The sequence below is a fragment of the Sminthopsis crassicaudata genome, chromosome 2, assembly GCF_048593235.1.
Source record: "Sminthopsis crassicaudata isolate SCR6 chromosome 2, ASM4859323v1, whole genome shotgun sequence".
In the NCBI taxonomy this organism is placed as follows: Eukaryota; Metazoa; Chordata; class Mammalia; order Dasyuromorphia; family Dasyuridae; genus Sminthopsis; species Sminthopsis crassicaudata.
The window spans coordinates 450559578-450585872 of NC_133618.1; the positions used below are offsets into that span (position 1 = coordinate 450559578).

General features: G+C 38.0%; 1 protein-coding gene across 1 annotated transcript in view; it reads right to left on the reverse strand.

Annotated features, from left to right (window-relative positions):
- BPIFB3 (BPI fold containing family B member 3) overlaps positions 1-25420 on the reverse strand; it is a 32402-nt gene extending 6982 nt beyond the window's left edge. The window contains exons 1-11 of the mRNA XM_074284816.1: positions 25309-25420; positions 21718-21874; positions 20329-20433; positions 19432-19572; positions 14784-14847; positions 13840-13900; positions 12579-12670; positions 11697-11876; positions 10412-10465; positions 5290-5460; positions 3313-3380 (exon numbers count right to left, since the gene is read on the reverse strand). Coding sequence (XP_074140917.1) covers positions 3313-3380; positions 5290-5460; positions 10412-10465; positions 11697-11876; positions 12579-12670; positions 13840-13900; positions 14784-14847; positions 19432-19572; positions 20329-20433; positions 21718-21874; positions 25309-25420 — 1205 coding nt within the window. The remainder of the gene's footprint in view (positions 1-3312; positions 3381-5289; positions 5461-10411; positions 10466-11696; positions 11877-12578; positions 12671-13839; positions 13901-14783; positions 14848-19431; positions 19573-20328; positions 20434-21717; positions 21875-25308) is intronic.
- Between the last annotated feature and the right edge of the window lie 875 nt (positions 25421-26295).

Consider the following 26295-nt stretch of genomic DNA (forward strand, 5'->3'; position numbering starts at 1 on the left):
TATATGCAATCAGGTCAATCCTATAGAACATTTCACATAATAATGCTTTTAAATGCAAATAAAATATATAGGACAACAAAAGAAACCAATTATATTGAAATACAGTTATCAAAAAATAATTAAACAGATGCCCAAGTTCAAGGACCCCAGATTAGAACTTCCAGACTAGGTGCTTTCTGAAGTCCTTGACTAAAAATAAATCTCTTACTTACTAAGGGTTAAGGTATTAAATGCCTTGGAAGGGAATAGCTGATTATCTGAGAACACATTGGTAGGGATTAGTTTATCACCTAAACCATAACCTTGAGGCACAGGAGATTTGGGAAAGGATAGAAAAAGGGGCTGTGTCAACCAACAATTATAATTTTTTAACAGACAAGGAGTTTAAAGAGAGGAAGCCTAATATCCATACACCATTGATTAGAGTTGAGATGTAAACAAAACTCTAACTCAAGAATAAGCCAATTGTTCTTCTCTGACACTTAACACTAATGTGTCTCTTTGCACTGCAGAGTCAGACAATCTGCTCAGCCATTGAAAAAGTCAAATGTGCCAGGGTAAGCCTGTCTCAGGCCAATCTAAAAAAAAGAAATATGGCAAGGGGGATTTGAATGCTAGCTGGTGAGAACAAATGGTTGGAGATGAAAGAGAGGGACCCTTAGCATTCAAAGGTCAGTGTGTGGGCTCTGAGGAAAAAAGGAAGGAAGGGAGGGAGGGAGGAAGAAAGGAAATCAGAATTTATTAAACACCTACTGGTTGCTACAGTAATTACAAATGTCATCTTTTTTGATCCTCACAACAGCCCTGGGAAGTAGATGCTTTTATTATCTTCATTCCACAAAACAAGAAACTGACACAAACAGAGATTAAGTGGATTGATCAGAGTCACACAGCTAGTAAGTATATAAGACTAGATTTTAAATTTAATTCTAGGCCCAGCATGCCTTCCACTGTCTCCAGTTAGCTGCATCAAGGCTGGCAGATCATCAAGGCCCTAAAATGAAAAAGGCGGGGGGCGCTTCTCATCTAGTCAAGTCAGGCACCCAACTACTTTCTTTTATGAGATGAAATAAACAAGAGCTAGAGAGATAAATACCCAAGTTTGGGGATCACTTCACCGAGGTAGTCAAATATATTCTTGGGCATTAAATGTCTTTGTAGCAGAAACAAGAAAAAAAAATAAAAATAAAGAATCCCAGAACTGCACGGAATTTCTGAGGCACTGGGTTCAACCTGTAGTTCCCTAATCCTAAAATCTCCCTTGGCCATTGCACCTAAGCCTTTCCTCTTTCACACAGTTCTGATCAGAACTGAGGCCAGAGCAGTCTGCCCAAAGCACAAACAGGACTGAACTGGATTCTCAGGGCCAGTCACCAAACCAAGAGCAATAGAAGGTAGCATGACCAGTGCACAGGACTAAGAGTCAGAACTAGACTCTAGCCTAGGCTCTGCCACTAGCTTAATATGATAGTTCCTTTTTGCCTTTAATTTCCATCTCTATCAAATGAAGGAGTTGAACTAGATGGTGTGTAGGGTCCCTCTCATCTCTGACACTGTTGATTATTATGTATTATGGAAGCTTCGAACTCCAAATTCTGTATTCTTGGGTTCCTCTGCCTCTTGTTATGGTACCTTCTAAGGGCCTTCTAGCTGTGACATTCTCTATTCTAAGGTCTCTACAATTCTGACTTTCTCTGTTATAAGGTCCCTTTAATTCTGACAATCTATATATCTCACAGTCTTGAGGTAAGATTTAGCTTAGGGAAGCATAATGAATCAATTGTAGTGTAATTGATCCAACTGTCCCAATCATTTGAATAACTAAATGGCTGTGCTTTAATGCATGAAATGCCATTTAATATAATATATATATATATGTATATTCTATACAGAGCAACTATAACTTATTTATAGACTGATATGTACATTGTATATATGTGTGTATATGTGTGTAATATGTACACATATATAAGCTGCCTAATCTTGATCACTGAATGGGTGTTCCCTCAAACTGAGACCTATTAAAAATCTTAGCTTAAAAAGACCAAGGTTTCCTCCTGCATTCAGGGCCATTCCCAGTCATTCTGATATCTATCTGGCCACTAGACCCAGATAGTTCCAGAGGAGAAAATGAGGCCGGTCACTTTGCACAGCCTTCTCTCATTCAAACACAATTCACTTGCATATCATGACCTCACCTCCCTGATATCCTAGTCATCTTCGAAAATGAGGACAAACAACAACATATATATTGTAACATATATAATGTACATATTACTCTATCTAAAGAGGGGACTAAACTTTCAGACTCAGATGTAGGAAAACAGATAGCCCAGTGGGCAATACACTACATCTGGAGTCTGGAAGACATGAGTTCAAAAATCTGGTCTCATAAACTTTTTAGCTGTTTGACCCTGGGCAAGTCTGTATGCCTCAATTTCCACATCTGTAAAATGCAGATAATAATCACACTTACAGTCCAAGGATAAAATAAGTAACATTTATAGGGGGAGGGAAGAAGGCATAACCAATAGTTATACTAACTTTGTTCAATCTGATCTACTGTTTTAGCAATCAACCTGCCACCAATTGAGAGATATTTAAGAGACTATAGAAAAACCAATATTTTTATCCTAGTAAAAGGATTAAAAAATGTAAGCAATGACTGTGTAAAAGAGAAAATATATTCTCAATACCAACAGCAATAGAATGTAGGTTGGTGGAATAAAAGGGGTAAATGATTTAAAAGTCAAAAGACATGAATTTAAGTATTAACACTTCCCAGATGTGAGCATAAGCAAGTCACTTCCTTTCTTTGGGTATTAGTTTTCTAATCTGTAAAACAGGGATAATATTACCTACCTAAATAGAGAAATTATAAATAATAACAAGTAAAAATGAACAAAGTATTCTACAATAATAGACTCAGAAATGTATTTCTTTATGATTGTCTCTGAAAAGTTCAATTTGGTTACAATAAGTTAACACCAGTTAAGTCTCTAGTATGAGGAAGTAGAAAGAGGACTGGTGTCTCTAGCTCTGAAGGACTCCTCCTCAAGGATCCTCTCTCTGGCCCACCCTTTTCCAGGTCTTTTGACCTGATTTTCAATCCTGGCTCCATCACTTTCACTTCTGTGACTTTGGACAAGAGACTTAACCTCCCAGAGTTTCAGTTTCCTCATCTGTAAAATAAAAGGATTAGACTAGATGATCTCTAAATTCCTTTTTGCTTCTATTCAAAAGGCACTGTGAAGTGGATAATGCAAGTCCTTCTATATTTAAAAGCACAACAAAAAGGAAATAAAATCTTACCGTTCCAGGGAGAGTGATATGTGTAGTTTAGTTGCTGAGGTAGCTAGCTGAGCACTCATTGACAGTACCTTGATGAAAAAAATATACATATAAATAAACACATAAGCAACATTAATCTGATTTTCTGCCAGTTTTCAGGGCATTGAAATTGAATGAAAAAAATAGAATAGGTATCCCTCACTTAATGGAATATAAACATAAAAATTGAATTTTATGTCAACTGTTTCTCTTTGAACAATATTTTTATTCTTTATATTTGTTTGTAACTTTTGTTTTATCCAAGCTTCATTGCTAAATATGTCTCTCTCATTTCCTTATCTAACAAGTCATCCTTCATTTTAAAAATAATCATAATTTTTTAAAGAGAAAGATGGCTGTTCAACAAAACCAACTAACACCACCGACTGTGTAATAGCATGTGCCATATCCACACCCACAGATCTTCACTTCTGCAAAGAAAGGTGGGAAATGTACTTTATCTCTTGGCCTTTCTTTTTTCCTCTGTTCTTTTCTTTCTTTTTTTTTTTCTCCATTTACATCATTGTTGTCATCTAATAATGTCTTCCTGGTTCTACTTATCTTCCTCTGAGTCAATTCTTAGAACAATCTTAATTAAGTAAATCTTTACATTATCTCACCAACCCCACCCCTCATGTCCACTATGGAATCAGAGATAATTTCCCAGACAAAAGACAAAAAAATTTTTTTGCATGTTAAAAAAAAAATTAGTACAGAGATTTAGATACTGACAAGGCTATAAATTCCAGTGGGAGAAGCACTGAGCTAGAATAAGGAGACCCTATCCCTGATACTTACTGGAAAGTTATTTGTTGTTGTTGACTACCCTTCATTCTTGAAGAGGATTGTGACATTAAGCAGGCTATGCTATGATATGCAAGTGAATTGAATTTAAGTAAGAGACAGAGCAGTGCAAGGTCACCTGCCTCGCTTTCCTCTCCAGAGCCTTCTAGATCTCAGGGAGTTATTTGATTTCCTAGTAAAAAAGGCAGCTAGGTGGCTCAGTGAATAGAACCTCAAATTTGAACTGGATTCAAATGTGGTCTTAGATACTTCCTAGTGGTGTGACCTTGGGCAAATCATTTAATCTCTGTCTACCTCAGTTTCCTTATCTGTAAAAGACTAATAATAACGGCAATTACCTCTCAAAGTTGCAAGAATTAAATACGATAATATTTGTAGAGTTCTTGGCAAACCTTTAAGTGTCATACACATGGTAGCTGTTATGCCTTTTTGGATTACATATTCTCTAAGTTTACTTTCAGTTCTAACTTTGTACTAAGATCTCTTTTAGTTCTGACATTATTTATTCTATTTTTCTATTGCCCTTTCCTGACTTTCCATTAATCTCTCTGCTCCTTTATTGTGCATTTCACCAGAAGGGGCTATCATCCACTATGCATCCCTACCCCTACAACTCTTAAATGTAAGGGGTTAGGTATTTCATTATGGAGCCCTGATTTTCCTGGCCAATTTGTAAGAAGGAATCTAGACATCCTGAGGTGTTTGACCTCTCAAGTGTAATATGCTGCTATTTCTTATTACTATCATTGTTGGTATTGTCATCATTATTATCAGGAATAAAAAAATATTATGTAGTTTAATACACATATAGAGAAATTGAAGGTTTACAATAAATTTTATCACAAAAATCTAAGATAGAGGTAGTGAAATGAATATTGTCCTCTTGAGAAATTGAGGCTCAAAGAAGTGAAATTATTTTCTCAAGTTCATGTAAACAATAAATGGCAATGATGAAGCTCAAACTGGAGTCCTCTGACTCCCAATCCAATGGTGGCAGTGGCAGTGGTAGTGGTAACCCATACTAAGTAGGATAGTCAGGATTTGAATTCAAATCCTAACATGCATGAATTCTGACATTTCCACTTTTCATTGTCACCTCAACTTAGATGTTTTCTGATCTGTGATCCCAGAAAAGCAGAAAGGCTAGATGCTCACCGAATTCAGTGAAAATAGGGATTGAGAAGTCCCCTGGGGGTGATAAACAAACACCTCCATAGAAGCAGTGAGGGACAAAGAGGCTTTCCCACTCTTCAGCATGAACGTTGGTACTTCCTTCACTCTTAATGAGATCAACAAAAGTTGGTCTGGAGGCAGAGTTCCCAGGGCCTATGGGAGAAATGAGAGTCATTTTCCACAGCAAAGGCTAAGGAACACAGCAAAGGCTAAGTCAAAAAACAAGAAAAATTTAAAATCAGAAAGTTTTAGAGCTCAAAAGAACAGTAGATTCTGAAGATGAAATAAGAGGTGCAAGGGAGAGAATCCCAGCCTCCCAGTGCTAGAAAAACAGCTGTCATTAGGACAAGGCAATCAGGGATTTTTCCGAGGGCACCAAAATTGGGAACTGTGCTAATAGTACTTGTATTCCTTTATCAATTGATGCAGAAACAATCAAGCTTAACTCCTAGTTAGTAAAAATAATTAATTAATATAGAAAACCATTAGAGTTCCAACCCTTCTCCTCTGATCCCCTTTTCCTCACCCATCACAGGCCCTAAGGTAATTCAAATATCCTTGGGGTTTCTGTCTCCCTTACACCTCAGTGTCCCAGGGCCTCTATCACATCTAAGGGTTTTGTCTCAACATCCAAAATTCCCTCAAAAATCCCTGAATTTGTCTTTAAAAGTTGTTTAAGGGCATCTTTAGATCTCCTTGCCCCAGCTACTGTCACAGTTCTTGGTAGTAGAGAATTTCAGAAATTCCTCTGGGTGGCACAGACCTTACTGATGCTCTTTAGGAAAGGGAGCTGCCTGTGCAAACTTTCAGGAACTTTCTAGTCTAACTCAAGTCCTACATTGCTGTCTCCTGGCTGACTTCATACCAGACCACAGAGTACTTAACAACTTTAACCCTTTTCCATCTCTTGCTCTGGAAACCCTAATCAAAGCAGCACAATATCCAATAGTTCTGCATCCCCTCATAGTCCCTGTTACTTCCCTGTCCAAAATACTTTCTTCCTGATCACTATATGTAATATCTTCCTCTATTAAGTTCATTGAAGAAAGAGACTAGCTTTTTATTTTTGAATCCACAGCAATTATCACAGAACCTGGCACAGAAAGTGATAACTGAATACTTTTTCTTTCATTCATTATTCAAGTCCTAAATTTCCAAAACTTTACTTGAACATCCGGATCTATGTCACCTATCTTTTCTTCTAATCAGAAAGTTCTACCTACTTCCTAACCAAAATTCCTTTAACACCTACTTTGTCTACTCATGTGAACAAAAACATCCTTTCACTCATATACATAACACTAGTGTATGACACATAAGATTATTTTGCCCATCTCTCCCTTTATTACTGGGGAGAAAAACATGTTTTTTTTTTAAATATCACACTTAATTTCATTACCCAAATGAAACCCTACATTGTGACAAAGAAAAATTACTTGCAGTTCTTGTAGACCTTAAGATTAGATAATTACTGGTTAAATAGCTTTGGGGGAGGCTCTGATGGTTTTCTATGTTAACTAATTACTTTTTTGCCAACTAAGTGCTATTTAGCCTTGTTTCCATATCTGTTACTAAAAGAATACAAGCATTGTTAGAAAAGTTTCCAATTTCCATGTCTTTGGGAAGATTCTGATTGCCTTGCCCAGTTACAGCTATTCTTCTAGCACTAGAGAGCTGGGATTCACCTCTCCTTCTCCTATTATTTCATCATTAGATCTTTGCTATGTTTTCCATAACTAAATTCAATTACTGAAAGGCATTGTACCCTGTCACAAAGTAGGATCCAATATGTGGACAGAGAAGAGACTATAAGAGGAAAAATGCATTTTTAAAAACTATTTTTTAAAAAACGAGAAGAAAAGGTGTGATAAACTTAGCATCATAATTAAATATGCAACTGATAAATCTTCTGAGGCAGTGAGATGGTACAATAGATAGGATGCCATGTCTACAGTCAGGAAGACCTGAGTTCAAATCTTCCTTCAGTTACTTCCTATTTGTTCGATCCTGGGGAAGGCACTTAATTTCTGTGTACCCCAGTTTTCTCATTGTAAAATAATAATAATACCAACCTCACAGGGTTGTTGTGAAGCTCAAATATTTGCAAAGTGTTTGGCACATAGTAGGCACTTCATGAATGCTTTTTTCCCTCCTTCATTTCTCACATAAAACATAAATTCCTATTGCCCTATGCAACTAGACTTATTTTATACTATTTATACTATTCCTAGTCCCTGAGCTAAACCTTGGAATGAAATAAGTATTCTGAAAGGTGGAACTGTAGAGATATTATATTCTAGACATGGGGGATGGTCTATGTAGAGGGGTGACATGGAAATTTGTATGTAGGCAACAACAACTGCCAATTTGGCTGCAATATAGATGGATACTTTATATCCCAGCCAAACTGCAATATTCTGCCTATTTCCTTTTTTTTTTTCTTCTACCTCTCTACCTTTGCTCAAACATCCTCCCTGTTGTAAATTAACTTCTTCCTTTCTCTCAAAGGAGAAGTGACTACCATTCTTCATGAAACCTTCCTTGTTCTCCACTGTTCCCATTCCACTTCCCAATCCAGCTAATTCTATCTCCACAGCACCTCTCACGCCCATCCTCTTCTTTCCACTCCCATAGCAACCACACTAGTTAAAGACCTGACCTTTCATCTAGACTCTCCCGCTCAAAAACTTCCATTGGTTCCCTATTTCTCCTAGAATCAAATACAAAACCTCATCCTGACAGTTAAGAGACCTGCATGCATCACCTTTCCAGATTCATAATAGTTTCCATTAATTGTATGAGGGCAAGGACCCTAGTATCTTCAAGTGCTTAATAAATGTGGTGCCTTGTTGACTTGACATAGTAAGTACCTACTAAATGCTTGATGACTGAATAAGATGACACTCCATCTACAACCTATTTTGGCAGTCTTGTTTCACATTACTTACCACTGTATACACTATATTGCAGTCAAATTGGCAGCCTGTTGTTGCCTAAATACAAATTTCCATGTCACCCCTCTACATAGACTATCCTGATTCAACAACTAATGCTTTCCCTCCTAAATATATTTATTTTGTTTATATTCGGTATGGATAGATAGATAGATACATAGGTAGACAGACAGACAGACAGTCAGACAGACTAAAAGGCTCTTGAAAGCACACATCATTTTATTACTTATCTTCAATTGCTAGCATAGAGTTAGGTCAGGTAGAAAACTCAATGGATACTGTTACGAAGTTGTTGTTCAGTCATTTTCAGTCATGTCCAACTCTTCATATCCCCATTTAGAGTTTTCTTGGAAGAAATACTACAGTTGTTTGCCATTTCCTTCTCCAGCTCATTTTACATATGGGGAAACTGAAGCAAACAGGGTAAAAGGACTTGCCCACAAGCTAATAAGCATCTGAAGTCAAATTATGAACTCAGGAAGATGAGTCTTCATGAACTGAGGAAGATGAGTATTATCTAGCTGTCCCTAGAGTCAGGAAGACCTGAGTTCAACTGCTGCCTTAGACTGTAGGCAAGTATTTTTACTTCTGATTGCCACAGTTCCTCATCTGAAAAATGAGCTGGAAAAGAAAATGCAAACCACTCTAGCATCTTTGCCAAGAAAACCCCATTGACAATATTGGTGTGCTATAGTCCATGGGGTCACAAGAAATTGGACAAAACTCAACAACAACAGTAGGGAATTAACAAATGTTTGTTAATTTTACTCTTCTCTTCCCCAATTATACTCTTCCTTGTATTATACTTATTTGTGTATGTGTTACTAAATGAATGCATCTGCTTCTTAAAGATAGGACTTTTCCATGAGATCTCATGAACCATATAAGGAGTTTTACAAACTTTATTATTCTGTGTAAATGCAAGCTTTCATTATTGCTGCCCTTATTTCTCTATTCCCAATGGTTTCTATCATTCTTTACAGCATTTAACATTTGTTGAAACTAAATTAATTGAATGGAATGGGCTCAAATATGGTCTCTCCCTCCTGAAAAATCTCAAAGCCCTTTGCTTAGACTTTCTTCCACTTTCTCTTTTGTATTTCACTCATACTTATTTGAAGCATACTTATTTCGACACTTATCTTCTCCCCCCCCTACTCTCCCCACTTTTTCCCCCTCCCACTCATGTCATTAGTATATAAACCTCTGGGGAAGTCTCTCAAGTTTTTTTCTATCTTTGCATCCCTATCACCAAAGACAGGACCCTGCATACTAAAAATACTAAACCAGTTTGCTAAATGATTTAATCAATCTTTAGTGCCCTCATTCTTCTCTAAGTCCTCTTTAAGCCAATTATAACTTCAAATTTTCCTTCCATGAAAATTTTTTCTCAAGAAAGATTGTATCAGTCAGATATATCTGAACATGAATTTTTAATAACATTAATAAAGGGAGCTTTGGAGATGCTCTAATCCAATTTCCTTATTGCACAAAGGAAGAAATTGATGCCCAAAGATAGGAAATTACTCTTTCAAGATTATATAGTTAATTAATGGCAAAACCAGAACTACAAAGAACCAATATCTGTGATCTTCTTTGTATCCTAGTCTTTCTTGAGGCAAATTCCCAGCACCCCAAGCAAATTCAAGTGAGGGAGGAGAATTGGACCAGTCAACACTCTCTTGCTATTGGGGAAAGGGAAGGGAGTTGGATCCCATGAGAAACAATCCAACCTGGGGTGCAATTGTGAAGAGAAAAAGGGACACTTTCCCATCCCTTTCTTCTGACCTATACTGGCCCATAACTGTACAATTTTGTCCTCTCCCAGGCTTGTCTTTCCCTCAACGCCTACAGATACAAAGTCCAAAGGGAAACACATTCTCCTGGAAGTAACATGGAGGAAATACCCCTCCCCTAAAGGTCTTGGCATCTGGACAAACCCCTCATATTCTGGGCTGTAATTACAGCTCTAATTCCTATAGTCAAATCAGAAAGGGTGGACCTCATTCAGCCAAAAGTAAAGTCCAAAACTACTTAAACATACCATTTTTTCTTATGATCCACTTAATAAGTTTTTTCTTTGCAGGAAAGGAGGGTACAAAGGGGAGGAGACAGGCCAGGAAGGAAGAAAAGGTAACTACTTTACTTACCTTAGGAAGCAGTTCTGCCAAAGCTGTGCTTGTCATGGGAACACTGCTAGGAACCTGTACACAAATCAGACACAGCCAATTTAATGGAGGAATCATATATGTAAGGCTTAAAATGGTGATTGGGAGGATGGGCTTAAGGAGAAGAGATACAAGCAATGAAAAATGTCAATGACCGACAAGGTCATTTCCCTGCCTCTCCTTCTACCTGTACTAATATTTCATAAATACACATTTGTATATGAAAATTATATATTATTTAATATATCATATGTATACATATATGAATATATATGAAATATATATAGTGTATTTGTTACATGTATCATTTATATAGCAGTTTAAGATTTGCAAATTTTTTACAATCATTACCTCATTTAATCTTTACAACAATCCTGAGAGATTGGTGCTATGATTATTGCCATTTTGAAGATGAGGAAAATGAAGCAGAAGTAACTTGTCCAGGATCATACAGCTAGTAATTATCTGAGGCTGGATTTTAATTCTTGTTTACTAGTCTAGGTCAAGCTCCCCATTCATTTCACTATTAACTGCCTTTATGGATTTTTCAAAGCACTTTTTTTCATAGTTTACTCTGTCAATGGAGACTGGCTTTATTATATTCCTTTAACACATGAAGGAAGTGAGTTTCAGGGAAATAATTCACACTGTCTATATTTAAAGGTGTTTTTAAAAGGCTCAGCAAACAGTTTCCTTACCACAATTCTATGACTTCCAAGGATTTATTATGCTCGGTTTTTGTTTTTGTTTTTGTTTTTATTGAGAAAGCTGAGATCTGGAGAGGTGGGTTGGATTTGCTGAGATCATACAGCAAGTTACTGACAGAGCTAGGGACTTTGGGCCTTTTCTCTGAATCCAAAGCTTTTTATTCCATACCTCACTATTTCCCATGTTCCCTTCAAGAAAAATGCCAGCCCAAACTGAAAGGAGAATATGAAAAGTAGGCCAATCATGGATTCAGGATTGAAAAAGACCTTAAAGATTATCTAGTTCAATTCCTTCATTTTACAGATAGGGAAATCAAGGTTAAGTTTAAATGACTTGATCAAGATCATAGAGATTAAGTAGCAGAGCTGGAACTTGAACCCAAGACCTCTAAATTCAATTTTTGTTTTGTTTTGTTTTTTCTACTCAGCAGAGTTGGAAAAGTGTTCCAACCTCTTCATTGAAATGGCAGGACAACAAGATGTCTGAGCCCAACAGAAAAGATTGTCCCCTATGCAGGTATTACTATATCTTTAATAAGTGTTAGCCCTCTGTCACTTACTAGTTCAGGTACGATGTCAATGTCCAGGGCCCCATTGCTTTTCAGAAGTTCAAATACAGTGTTGAAGAGGTACAATGGCACTGTCACCTGGGAGGTGTGATCTTCTTTTGGAGGCACATTGATGGGCTTTGGAGGTTCAGGGAAGTCAATCACGTCACCAGCCACACTCTTTACAATAGGCTGAAGGCAAAAAGGTAGTGAGGCAAGGTGGAGAAAGTGGAAAAGGAGATTATTCTAACCGTGTGTATTGGCTTCCAACCCCCATATAGACCCAGCCTTGCCACCCATGACCAGGCATGACAACAGTGGACCCCGGGACATGGGCATTGCTATCCTGAAGAAGAGCACACTATGAAAGATATAAAAGTTGCTTTCTAAGCTCCAAACAGCTATCATAATGAAAGAGGGATCAGACATGATCTGTTGGCTCCCAGAAAGTAGGACTGGAATCCATAGGTGGAAATTATAGTAGAGCAGACTTCAATATAAGGCAGAATTTTTTTTTTTAAATCAGAACTATTCCACAATAAAATAAACTGCTTGGGAGATAATGAGCTACCTACTGGAAAAGAAGAGGAAAACAGAAGGAGTAGTATAGATAAAGGTTGAATGACCACTTCCCAAGAAATAGAGAAGGGTTTCCTGTTCAGGTATGGTTCAGGATTTTTCAGTTCTCTTTAAGTCTGAAAACCATTCTTTCAATAAAAACTGCCATGAACCCTATCCAGTCAAACACCTACATCCAAGTTTTCTCTAAGAAGCCTCTAGATTGCTGAAAAATGACCTGCAACAGTCCCAAGCCCCCCACCTTTAAAGAAAGAAAAAGGTGAGTCATTCACAAATCTCAGTTACGACACTTTACATCTTTTGAAGCTGACTCACATTTATGTCCAACTGTATATACTGGTTGGAGATGAGAGGCAGGGTGGCCAATGTGAATTCCACAGTGCCCAGGGCACCAAGGGGAACAAGGGCTATAAGAAAAAAGTATGGAGTGTCATTAAATTAGCTGTGGGCCCTAAGACTCCCACCCACTATATCCCTCCTATGCATCTGAATTCAAAATTTCACATTGACTTTTATAAGTGTGTTCATGGAACTCAGTCTAATGTTTTCAAGCAATCTAATAATCTGTTATAAAATTATCAGCTTTAGTTGAAATAGTCTTAGAACTGAATTTTCTCATGAAGTAATGCTGAGTGAAGTGAAGAGAACCAGAAAAACATACATAGTAATAGCAAAATAGTGTGATAATCCACTATGACAGACTTAATTCTTCTCAGCAATACAGTGATCCAGGACAATTCCAATAGACTTAGGATGGAAAATGCTATTCACATTCAGAGAAAGAACAATGGAAACTGAATGCATACTATTTTCCCTTTTTTGCTGGGTTTTTTTTTCCCTTTCTCCTGGGTTTTCCTTTTTGTTCTGATTTTTCTTTGACAACATGATAAATATGGAAATATGTTTAAAATGATTGTACATATATAACTTATATCAGATTGCTGCTATCTTGGGGAGAGGGGAAGTAAAGGAGGAAAGGGGAAATTTGAAACTCAAAATCTAAAAAAAAAGGATATTGAAAACTATATTTACATGTAATTGGAAAAGAATAAATGTATTAAGAATTTTTAATAAAAAAATTTTAAGTGAGATTCTCACTGCATGAGAGGCAGAGTGATACAATGGAAAGAGAACCCAAATTTAAGAACTGTCTTTGTCCTGATTACTTGTGTGACCTTGGACAGGTCACTTGGGGTTTTATGGACCTGAGTTTTCATCATGTGTAAAAAGCAGTCAGTCCTGCCTAAGTCAGAGGCTGCTGTGAGGATGCATTGATCCATGTAACACTTTAGTAAACTGGAGGTTCTATAGAACTGTCAGCTATAATTATTAATAGAGATATCACACATCTCCTCACATCTGCCCAACATGGTCCAGAGCTTTGATTCATATTCTCCAGATAGATTTGCCTAACAAAAGTCTTGTAAAATATGTAGGACAAGAATTATCAGTCCCATTTTCTATAGGAGGAAACTGAGTCTCCAAGAAGAAGAATAATCAAGCCAAGTTAAATCCTTATGTGACAATAGAGAGAAAAACAGAAGAAGGCAAGCAGAGAGTGGTCTCCATGACTTACACAGCACAGCACCCAGGAGCTCATTCACCACCTCAAGGACACTGTTCACAATAGGACACAGCTGCATGGAAGAGAAGGAAGACACAATCAGAAGAGTCTTGGAATTGTCAGATTTAGAGAAGGTTGGACTAGATACTCCCTTTCCTCCCATGATCCTTCTCTGGGCTTCAATTGCTCTTTATATAACATGGATTCTTTAGATAATAGTGATGATGATGATGATGATGATAAAAATAATAACATTTATATATAGCACTTTAAGGATTACAAAATGTTATATACATTCTTCAATGCTTACAACAATCCTAGAAAGATGGTGCTATTATTATTGCCATTTTAGGTTGAGGATTCTGAGATAGATTAATCATATAGAAAATAAGTGTTTATGTAGGCTTTAAATTCAGGTTTTCCTGACCCCAAATCCAGCAATTTACTATGTGTTTCACATCACAACCCCTCTGCTCCTTGGTTTTTTCAATCACAAAATGTGGGGATTAAAAAGAATGACCTTGAAAGTTCTTTCCAGCTTTAATTCTATGATCCTATGATCTGGGATAAATTTTTACACAAGTCATTTAATCTTTACCTCAGTTTCCAAATTTGTAATAGCACCTATCTTCAGGGTTGTTGTAAGGATAAAATGGGATGATAAATATAAAACACTTTGCAAACTATAAATCACTATATAAATTCTAGCTGTTGTTATTATAATTAATATTATCAACATCCTTGTTCCCCTGCCTCTTCTGCCAAAACTACTAACTGTTATGGGAGCTGATAGGCTCAGATGGAATTACCTAAGAAGGTTTTCATGAGGGAATTTTAGATGCAGAGATTTAAGGGCTTAACTTGGGTGTCATTTGTGAAGTTATATAAATTTCCCAGCAGGATCCAGACTTCCAGGGTCAGCTGGAGGGCAGCAAGTTGGCAGTTTGGAGACTTACCAGTCTGGGCAGCACCTTGAAGAGTGTCTGTTCCACTACACCAAAGAGTGGGGCTGGCAGCAGCCTAAGCCAAAGCAATAGAAGGGTTAATCCTAGAAAGTGCAGGACCAGATGTTCCCTAAGGGATGTGAGACCCTTGTGTCCCTCTAGCGTTTTCATGGTTCTGAGGCCAGTCTAGGGCTTGTGAGAAACACAAGATGTCTCTAGGAGGCAGAGTAGGTATGGCACATTCCAGCCTTCTTACATATTACTCTCCTTCACTTAATCAATGGGTCAATCACCAGGACCTTCTTAATGTTCTCAGTGCAGGCTACTCCACATCTGTCTCCATGCCTTAGGACTGATTGCTCCTGTCATCCTCCTCTCCCCAGCCTCCCCACATCAGCCTCTTAGTATTCCCTGATTTGCTTCAAAACTCAGCTCAAATACTGCCTTAACCTTTCTGTGTCCTGGACCCCTTTGTCAGTCTTGTGAAACCTGTGGATAGACCTCATCTCCAAAGAATAAATGTTTTTAAATCCATAAAATAAAATACATTTTATTGCAAGGAGAAGTTATATTGCTATAATAATCAAACAATATGTACATATGTTTGTGTGCATGTACATATATACATTTTTAAAAACCAATTTCATGGATCCTGAGTTAAGATTTTCTGTTTGACATGAAGCCTTTCCTGATTCCCCTAGTTGCTAGCACACATAAACACCCACCCACCCACACACACACACACACACACACACACACTCACACATACTAATGTGTGTTTATGTGTGTGTGTATATACATATATAGTATAACATATTCACCTATGTATTCATCTTCCCCATTAGAATGGAAGCTCTTTAAAGGATACTTCACTTTTTAAAAACATCCCCAGCATTTAGCACAGTTCTGGCATATAATAGACACTTACTAAATGCTTGTAGGGCAGTTAGGTGGAAAGAGTGCTGAACCTGAAGTTAGGAAGATTAATCTTCCTCAGTTCAAATCTGTCTAATAAATGTTTGTAGATTGGTTAACTAGAGGACCCATCAATAAAGAGGCAGGAGTGCTATTTACTCCCCTAAATATTTATATCCCAGAAAAATAAGGCTGTAGCAAAACCTCAGGGCTACCTTGAAAAGTAAAGATCTTAGAAAGGAAAGTCTGGAGGTATAAAATAGAAGGCAGAGTTACAAACTGACTAGATGTAGGGCTCTTACAGTCTTAGCTTCTTTTTCCCCATTCTTTGCCTTCTTCAATTCCTATCCAGAAGCTCCCATCCCTCCCCCAACTCCCGCCCAAACTGATCAGGTCTTATTTGAAACATCTTATGACTACCTCTGCCCAAGTGTGCCATCAGAAGCAACACCAGTATTCTTGTTGTTTTCTTTAGTAGAGAGTTCTAGCCTAAGATCCAAGGTTTTCTGAGAGTACCTGTCCCTCACCTTAGGGGGAAAGGTGAAGAGGATGGGAGGAGGATAGAGCATACACTATCACAGCCCTATCTACTGGCTCTACCAACATCATCATTCCATAAGAACTTACATGATATATGAATTTGAAGTAGACTAAAGTCTAATGTTCCCTGGGAGAGTTCAGTCATTGGTAGATTACTTAGAAATACAAATTATCCAAACTAATTAACCCACAGCACAGAACATACACCATAAAATGTCAAAACTTTAGAAGATATAGGTTATAAAAAAGTTGGAAGAAACTCTGAAATGTGTCTAGTCCAGCAATATCATAAATATTCAACAACCATCTTTTTAAAAAACAAAATATAGACATGATACCCTTTTAAATTTAATCTGCATTATTAATGTGAAGAAGCATCATCTTTTAAACTCTAGACAATCAACAAAATAGTCAATCAAGCCCTGATGTACAGTTTGCCAATTTCTGAAGTGTAAGTTCTCACACTGAAAATTTAACAACCAGCTCTCTTAAGCTGGTTCCAGCATATCCCTGATCTAGATCGTCCAACTCCCTCATTTTATAAATGAGGAAACTGAAATCTAGAAAGGGAAAGTGACTTTCCCAAATTTACAAAGTCAGTAGCAGAACAAGAATCTAAATCTCCTCATTCTCACTAGACAACTGTATGTATTTTCACCCAGGAAGATACAATTTTAAAAATTAAAAACAACCAGAGCCGTACTGCTAATAAGATGTAGCTCCAGCCAGGCAAGGCATCTTTCTCGAAAACCTTCCTGCTGAGTCCACGAGGGGGCATTGTCTGACTTAGTGACTAAGTTAGTGGTTCAGCCCTCTGGCAAAGATGAGGAATCCAAGTAATAGTTTGCAACATCTGTCCAATTGCCTTTTAGTTTTTGTTGTCACACTTCCAGAGCACAGCAAAAATAATGGTAGACTTGTCAGAAGTTCTGAGTTCAAATCCTAGCACTTCCACCTACTATGATTCTATAAATATTTTAAATCTATTCGATAGTCTCCTCTTCCTTTTTCTACATTCATATTGAAGACTGACTAAAGTTTGAGGCCATTTGCAGGCTCATTCTATACCTCTCATCTTATACAGGGGGGAAACTGAGACCCATAGAGGTGAAATCACAATTAACTGGAGATAAAATGGCAGAACTCTGATGTGACTCCAGTGTTTTATTCCACTAGTTCTAGTGTTCCTGAACTATGCAAACCCACATGTGTCTCAAGATTCAAAGACCACAGGAAAACCAGCCAAAGCCATGCACAGAGCAAGTTCTTTGTTATCATCACCTCTGCCCCATAGGCATATTTACCAGTAGACATAATAGGGAGCTGCTTATGAGATAGAATATTAAGAGTGCGTGGAAGGCTCCTCTTTGCTCCTACATGATTTCCTCCCCAATCTGATTGCTAAGACTTCATATCTATTAGATTGTTAACTCCTTGAGGGAAGAGATTGTCTTTTGCCTCTTTTTGTATCCCCAGCATTTAGCACAGTACCTGGGTCTAAGTAAGTGGTTAATAAATGTTTGTTGATTGCTTGAACTCACTACAAAGACAGAAACAGAGAACAGAGCCCTTCACATAGAGTAGCAGTTGGCCAAAAATGGCACTAGTGCAAGAATGCAAGTTTCCTTTGCTAAAGTAAACATCATGGGTGGAAGAGATTCCACCTGAGTGGTTTTGGAACAGTAAACACTGGGGAGGGGACATCACAAAGGGAAGAAGGACTAAATCCAACTTAGAATGCCAGAGCCAGCAGACATCCAACATGTCATCAGGTCCTAGTCCCTTCTCTTGCACATAGGGAAACATGACCAGGAGGGACAAAGGATTGTACAGGGTCACACAATTTGAGACAGAATTGAACCCATGTCTCTTGAATCCCAGACTAGGACTATTTCCCATCCTATCTGGCTGGTAGCAACACCAACAACACCATTCCCCTCTTTGTCCCTACATGCACATGTAAACACTTCTCCCCAAATGGAATACATGAAATTCTCATACGTGAAATTCCACTGTTAGAGCACTTAATCTTAGTCTGCTTTGAAGTCATTTAAGAGCTCTCCATGAAGAAGAACAGCAGTTAGAGGGTGCAATAGAAGAAATATTGGGCTTAGAATCAGTAAGATTCATCTTCCTGAGTTCAAATCTGGCCTTAGACACTTACTAGCTATATAGCTAGTTTCTTAACCCTTCTGCCCAGGTTTCCTCATCTATAAAATAAGCTGGAGAAAGAAATGACAAATCACTTTGCCTAGCAAAACCCCCAATCGTGTCACAGAATCAGACATAACTGAAATGAACAACTATGAAGAGCCAAGCCTTCTAAATGAGATCACAACTTTGACCTAAGCATACAGGTTCCTCCTACGTTTAACCAGGAATCAGCTGGTCTGAATTGGTGAAGTTTGTCCTGAGTCTAGTCTTCCTTTTTCTGAATCCTTTCCTGCTCCCAGGGTACCCACTCTATCTTTCAGGTTCTATGATTTCAGTTATAAAGTAAAAGTCCATATGTGAACTGACATGATTGACCTCTGTGCAAAGGTGAATATTAATATAATAATAATAATAGCTATATTTAGGTATACACAATACTGCAAGATTTGTGACTCGCTTTACATAGATTATCTTATTTGAGCCTCATAACAACACAATGAAGCAGGAGTTATTATTATCCTGATTTTCCAGTTGAGGAAGCTGAAGTTAAGAGAGTTTAAGTGATCTAATTATCCAGTATTGCACAGTTCCTAAGTACCTACAGGATTCAATAATAGTTATCACTTATATAAAGCTTAAAACTTTGCAAAGTGTTTTAGAAATAGTATTTCATGTGATTTTCACAATAACCCTTGGAAGTAGGTGCAACTATTATTTTCATTGTACATATGAGGAAACTGAAACAGAGATTTTTTTGGTGACTTTCCAAGGGTCACATAGCTAAGATGTTTGAGACTGGATTTGAACTGGAGTCTTTCTGACTCCAGACTTTGCTCCCTATTCACTTACACTGAGGCACTTAAAATTTGATTTGATAGGAATTTCCTGAATATATCATGTTATATTTCATAAATGGAAGGTAAAATTATGAGACCATCAGATCAAGAGAGGTCCAAATCCCAAGTCCCAAGAAGAAGTGATTAGAGATAGAGGCCTTGGATTCTGGGGTGTCTCAAGCCAACTATTAATTCCAGTACCCACCAGTACCTACCCAGATAGCAGGCTGATGTGACCCAAAAGGCTACTACAACTCTTCACGATCAGGATTGGTGTACCCTTGGGACTTACCCCCAAGGCCACTCTGGATGACACATTTACTTCAGCTGCCACTTGCAACAGGCTCCCCAGGGGGCTAGAAGAAAATTCAGAGTGGAACTGTTAAGGGCCCCCTTCCAAAAATGGGCTGAGAGACCAGCATCATGCCAGTAAAGGGATACACGCAAGTGGTTACAATCAAAATTTTATATGTTATATAGGTCTAAATAAATATGTCTAAAGATCATAGACAATGGACCATCAAGACTGGAATAAACCTTAGAATACAGAACACGATATTAGGGCTGGGTTAGAACACATAATATCAGGACTTAAAATGTTAACAGCTGAAAGGAGAATAGAACATACATTGTCAGAGCTGGGAAATCTTAGAATATAAAATTCAGAGCTGGGAAGGATTTTTTAGAACATGGAATGTCAGAGCTGGGAAGAACTTTAAAACAGAATATTTTTTAAAGACTCAAGAAACTACCTGAATAACTTGGTCGAGATTACACCCTAAGTCAATAGCAAAGTCCATATAAGAATCCCAGTCTCCCATCTATAAGTTTGGAACCTTTTCCATGAAATGTCATATTTGTATATGTGAGCTAGTCACCTCTTAGTCTCTATCTATTCTCTGAGATCAATTATTATTTATCCTTTATCCATTCACTGAATCCCCATCTTCTTAACTAAACTTCCCTTCCTTTAAATGAACCTCTGATACCCTGACTCTGAGCCCATCCACCCATCTACCACCCAACCTAAAGCAAAAAGCTCAATCCTTCTAAGCAAGAATGAGATGTCCATGAGTCAATTGAAATAGGTCCTTCCTAGGAATTCCATTTACCCTGATCCATGGATGCCAACTTTGGTCACCAGGTTTAACTGTACCCCAAATCCTGGCAGGAGCTTCACAGCTATCTTGGGGAGTGTGATCTCTTCAATCTTCAACCTGCCAGTTAAGAAGGAAAATAAGTTAGAGAAGTTGAAGTCATAGAGAGAGCAGATATCCATCCTTTGGAAGGGAGGAAGGGACACCACAAGTGAGACTTTATCTAGAATGGATCTGCAATAGAAGAGGAAGTCCTTCATATACCTGAAAGCAGAGGGTGGAGGTCTTAGTACTTTGATATTTAGAGTTAAAAGAGGTCTTCAAGACCATCTAGGCTAACACACTCAAGAGATTAAGTGATTCGTCCATGACCACCCAGAAAGTAGGTGACATAGTTGGAATTAGTATCCATTTATTTATTACATGCTACCTTTCTGTCGAAGTATCTACACTTAAAAAAAATTGTCTTTGCTGTTGTTCTTATTCATTCCCATGAGTTTGTATATATAAGAAACCTCTACCCTGAGGAAACCCCCTTTTTCCCAGTAAATCTGCACTTCCTTTTTGCCTTCTTATGACATGACCCCAATCTGGAATTTTCCATGTCACATTTAATCTAGTCTTATTATAAATAAATTTTATATCAGAGAGAATATCTAAAAACTGTCAGTTAAATGGTATTGGTGGTAGAAGGATCTTAGACCAAAGAATACAGTGTGAGAAATAGAAAGGTTCTTAGCTGCAAGAAATATTAGAACATAGAATGTTAAACCTGGAAGGGACCTTTGAATCTAGAACGTTAGAGATAAAATGGGGTTCAGAACAGAATTCAGAGCTTGAAGGGAGTTTAAAAAATAAAATATTAATGTTAGAAGGGATTCTCGAACATATGATGTAAGGGCTGGAAAGAAACATAGACTATAGAATTTTAGAGCTGAAAGGGACCTTAGAATCTGGAATGTTAACAAGAGAGGGAGCTCAGGACACAGAATTTAGAACTAGAAGGAAGCCTAGAACATAGAATGTTAGAGCTGGAAGAGACTTTAGAATATAGAATGTTAGAATCAGAATGGTTGTTAGAACAGTGTGAAATGGAAGCACTGGAAAAGATCTTCACTAAATTACAGAATCCTCATTCCCCAACAGATGAATGGTCAAAGATATGAACTGGCAGTTTTCAAAAGGAAAAAAGCAAACTAGCAGAGAGGTTCCTGGGGCACAATATGTTAATTCACCTAGGGGTCACATAGCCAGTTTGTGTCCTAGGTCAAACTTGCTGCCTTAATTTTTTTAAACCCACATATGAACCTGTCTGCCAAGCCCCAAAAGCTCCCAGAGAAGTCCGTGGGGGAAAGCTATCCCACTCTCAATAAATAGAAACATATTGAATTGAAAGTGACTCACCCAGAGACCTCTTTCACAACTCCAAATAAACCACCGTAACTGAGCAGGCCCCCTCCTCCAAGCAGCCCTCCAGACCCAAGTAGACCTTGATTCAAGGATGTGACAGTTCCCAGCACATTCTGTAGGATGGGACCACCCACTAGGGAATTCTGGATGGCTGGAATGAGTGACAGAAAGTTAGACCCTTATGTGCCCCTCCAGGCTGACCAATGCACCATATCCATCTCTTAAGAGACAGCCAACCTCATTAGTTTTATAGGAGTTCAAGCCAAAATGGATCCTAGAGATCAGCTAGTGTAACTCTCTCATTTTACAAAGAAGAACCAAGGTCCAGAGAGTTTAATGAACTGCTGAAGATCACACAGCTAGGACATAGCAGAGTAGAATTCAAACTCAGATCTTCTTCCAAATCCAATATTCTTTTCAGAATACCACACTACCCACTTCAGGTCATTGGGCCTAAGCAAAAGTCACTCGGTGTCCAAGTCAGTCAGATTCGTTATTTGGAATAATGTGAAGTAATAAAAAATAAAGTCCAAATTAAATCAGTATTTAATCCAAACGGATCCATCAGCTCCAGTCAGATCCCAGCTTTCTTCATTCCTCTCACAAGACATCCATATTCAGTTTCTCAGTGTCTGCGAGCCCAGAGCAAAAACTTTTTCCCAGTCTAGGAGAGTCTGTTGAATTTAAAGCAGGGGAGGAAACCAGGAAGTGGATCCAGCCAAATTCTCTCTCATTCAATCAGGAAGTGGTCAGAATTTCACAAAGAAGGTTCATCTCTCCAGACTCACCGTCTAGGGGAGCTCACATAGGTCATCCTGAATCCAGCCTCCCCTTTCCTATCCATCAGATATATGTGGCCATCTTGATTTTCCTAATGAACTGTTCTGATCATTTAGTACAACCACCCCTTCAAAATCCTTCAGTGGCTCCCAATTGCCTTAGGAAGGATAAAGGTAAACTCCTTCACCTGAAATGCAAAGCCCTCCACAATCTGGTTCCAACCTGCCTTGCAAACATTGCTTTGTATTCCTCCCCTTAATGCTCTTCACGTCCTTCATGCCCTCTTCATTACAGCCATTCTGTAGTGATCCCCAAGGCTTCTTGATCTTTGAACATCATTGCTCTTTTAGACATAATCAAACATACAAAGACCTGGCTAGAATTGAGGCTGAGACCATGGTTGAAATCAAGGGAAAACTTTAGGAAAGAAACTCCAGAATTGTATACAACCACAGCATTTATGTGAGGAACATCTGGACATGTCCTTGAACCTATCAAGCTGGCACAGGTCAACAAGGGATTCACCAATGACTCAGAAATTGAAGGCTTTTCTCTTAAGACTTCTGTATTTACTCTTTTTCCTTTCCCTACTTCATATTTCTACATACTTCTGGCTCACTTTTTCCACATTATTCTTTTTGAGAAGGCTTACACCCGTTCAAATGAGGGCTTTAAGTCTGGGGAAAAGTGATCTCTACCTCTGAAAAGAACAGACAGATAAAAAGAGACCAATAGAAAATTACCCTCTGAAGAGAGATGCCCTTCAATGAAACCATCTCCTACCTAGATTTTTCCATTGTTTATGTGATTTGGTTGTATAGTAAATAAATAAGGAGTTAGAGAACCTAAATAACTTAGATTCAGAAGAACCTTAGAGGAAAAATAGAACATAAAATCTAGAAGAAATGCAAGAACAAAGAATATATAGACTGTTAGAATTAGAATATTAGAATTAGAATACACCTTCACAGAATTACAGAATTCCCATCTCTTAATAGATAAGTGGTCAAAGATAAAAACAGGCAGTTTTCCAAAAAGATGTAATATACCATAAAATAAAACCACTCAAATTTTTGCTTCATACTCACAAGATCAGCAAAGATGATGCAAGTTGGAATTTTTTAAATGTTGGAAGTGCTATGGGAAAAGAGGCACTTCCTGTTGTAGGAGCTGTGAATTGGTCCAGCCATTCTACAAACACTTTTTGAAACTATTTAAAGAAATCCATTACATTGTATATGCCTTCTGATCCAACTCTAATAGGTATCTACTGAAAAAAGGTCAAAGATATAAGGAAAAGTTCCATATGTACAAAAAATTATAGCAACATTTTTTTGTGGTAGCAAAAAAGTAAAAACTAAGTGGATTTGTACCATCTGGGAAATTATTGAACAAACTGGTTTATGAATCTTTTTTTTTCCCCTGAGGCTGGGGTTAAGTGACTTGCTCAGGGTCACACAGCTAGGACGGGTTAAGTGTCTGAGACCAGATTTGAACTCAGGTCCTCCTGAATTCAAGGCTGGTGCTCTATCCACTGCACCACCTAGCTGCCTTCCTGGTTTATGAATCTAATGGAATATTACATTATATTGTCACCCTATAAGAAATTAATGCGAATTATTCAAAGAAATTTGATGTAAAGAGTTGATGTAAAGAAAAGCAACACATCAACACAATAGCTACAATAACAAAAAAGCAACAATCTTTACTCAACCAGACTGACAGAGAAACAAACCTCCCTCAATTCAATTGACTGAGTCACTTGGTCGCCTCCTTTCCTCCATCATTTCCCTTAAATTTCTATCAAGTGCTTCCAGCTCTGCCCTCTAGGGTCAGTCAGAGAAAACCTAGTCTTTTTGCCTCATGACAACCCTTCATCTACTTGAAGGCAACCATCAGGTCTAGCCCAGTCCTCTCTTCTCCAAACTAAACATCCTAAGTTCTTTGAGCCAATCATTTTATAACATATCTTTGTAGATAAATCTTTTATATCTCTAGCATGTTTACCATTCTGGCCAATGGATGCACTCCTGTTTCTCAATGCCCTTTTAACTAAAGGTGGCAAAACCTTTTTTTTTTTTTAATATTTTTACATTGAATACAAAATGAGAAAAGAAAAACTGCTATATATACAGCAGGCCATAAAAGTGAATTCAATGTAAAACAATAAATTTCCATTTGAAGAAAACCTACATAATAAATATTATATATTACATCAAAGCACTTAATGCCCTTCTTCAAATGTGGTAATCTGATACGGCTGTGCCAATCCAAGTGCAGTCTGACTAGGGCAGAGAACTGCAGGGTTTCTATTGCCCTTATTTTCTAAAATCCAATTCCTTGGTTTTACAAAAAATCAAGGAAGATAATTGTTCAACATCCCACATCAAGGCAGTAGCAGAACCAGAAATGAAAACCAAGTCTTCTGACTCTTGGTCCCATGCTTCAGATACAGATTGAGCTAAACACCTTCTGAGCTCCTTTTAAAGAGCTATTCTAAGATTTCTTTCTTCTTCAAGAGTGTTCTTGATCCTCATTTAAAGAGGTCATTTCATGGAGTGGAAACACCAGAAGAACTGCCAAGAGCCCTAGGTTCCAGTAATCACTCTGCTCCTTACTAGCTGTGTAATCTTGGGCAAGAAACTTTTCCTCTCTGAATCTTAGTTTTCTGCTTTGTAAATGAATATAATGATATCAATGATAATTAGCTCAGAGTATTATTGTGAGAAAAACTGTAATCTGCAAAGGGCTCTTTGCAATGCCTGGATACATAGCATGAATGGGAGGTTCATAAGCAAAACTCACCTGATGCCAGTTCGTCTTTATCAATCCGTGCAACTGTTCCAATTGTTTCTAGCAGTCCTTGTGATGGAGTCAACAACCCAAAGAAAAGGACCATAGAGAGGATGGAGAACATCATCAATCCCAACACCTGGAAGAGTTGGGAACAGGAATTCTTAGTCTCCTACACACACACACACACACACACACACACACACACACACACACACACACACACACAAGCTTGAGCTCAGTCCCATCCCTAGAGAATGACCAGCTCCCACCTCTCTAGAGAACAAAATTTGGAATGGTAAGAAGTAACGAAGGGACAAATATGGGCATGGTGTCAGGAAAAACAGCTAATGGTTGGAGTCATTCAAAAATGGAATAGCTTCTATTGGAGATAGTAGGGGCCCTTCTTACTGAAGGTACATTAAAAAAGACTGGGCTGCCCCTTCTCAGAAAAGTTGGGGGGACAAATTCTTTTACAGGTTGTACTAGATAGCTTCTGAGTTCTCTGTATGATTCTTTGATGCTATGTTTTTTTACAAGACACAGGAGTCTTCCCCTTATTCAAAGCCCTACTGTAAATTATTTACCTCTTCCAGGAAGCCTTCCCAGATTAACTCACCACTCCCTCACCTTCCCACCCAATCTGTGTGTATGTTTGTGTGTGTGTGTGTGTGTGTGTGTGTGTGTGTGTGTGTGTGTGTGTGTGTGTGTGTTTTCATTCCAACAGCAATGCCATTCCTTCCAAGTCATGGGACCAAATGATTTAAAAGTAGAACTGACCTTAGGCATCACCAAGTGTAGCATTCTCAGGTGAAAACATTGAGTGTCAAAGATGTAAAGAAATGATAAGGAGGAGGAAGATGAAGATGACAACCAGCATTTATATGACACTTTAAAATTTGAAAAACATTTTATAGATATCTTATGTTACTCTCACAACAATCCTGAGAGGTAGGTGCTATTATTATCCCATTTTACAGATGAGGGAACTGATATAGA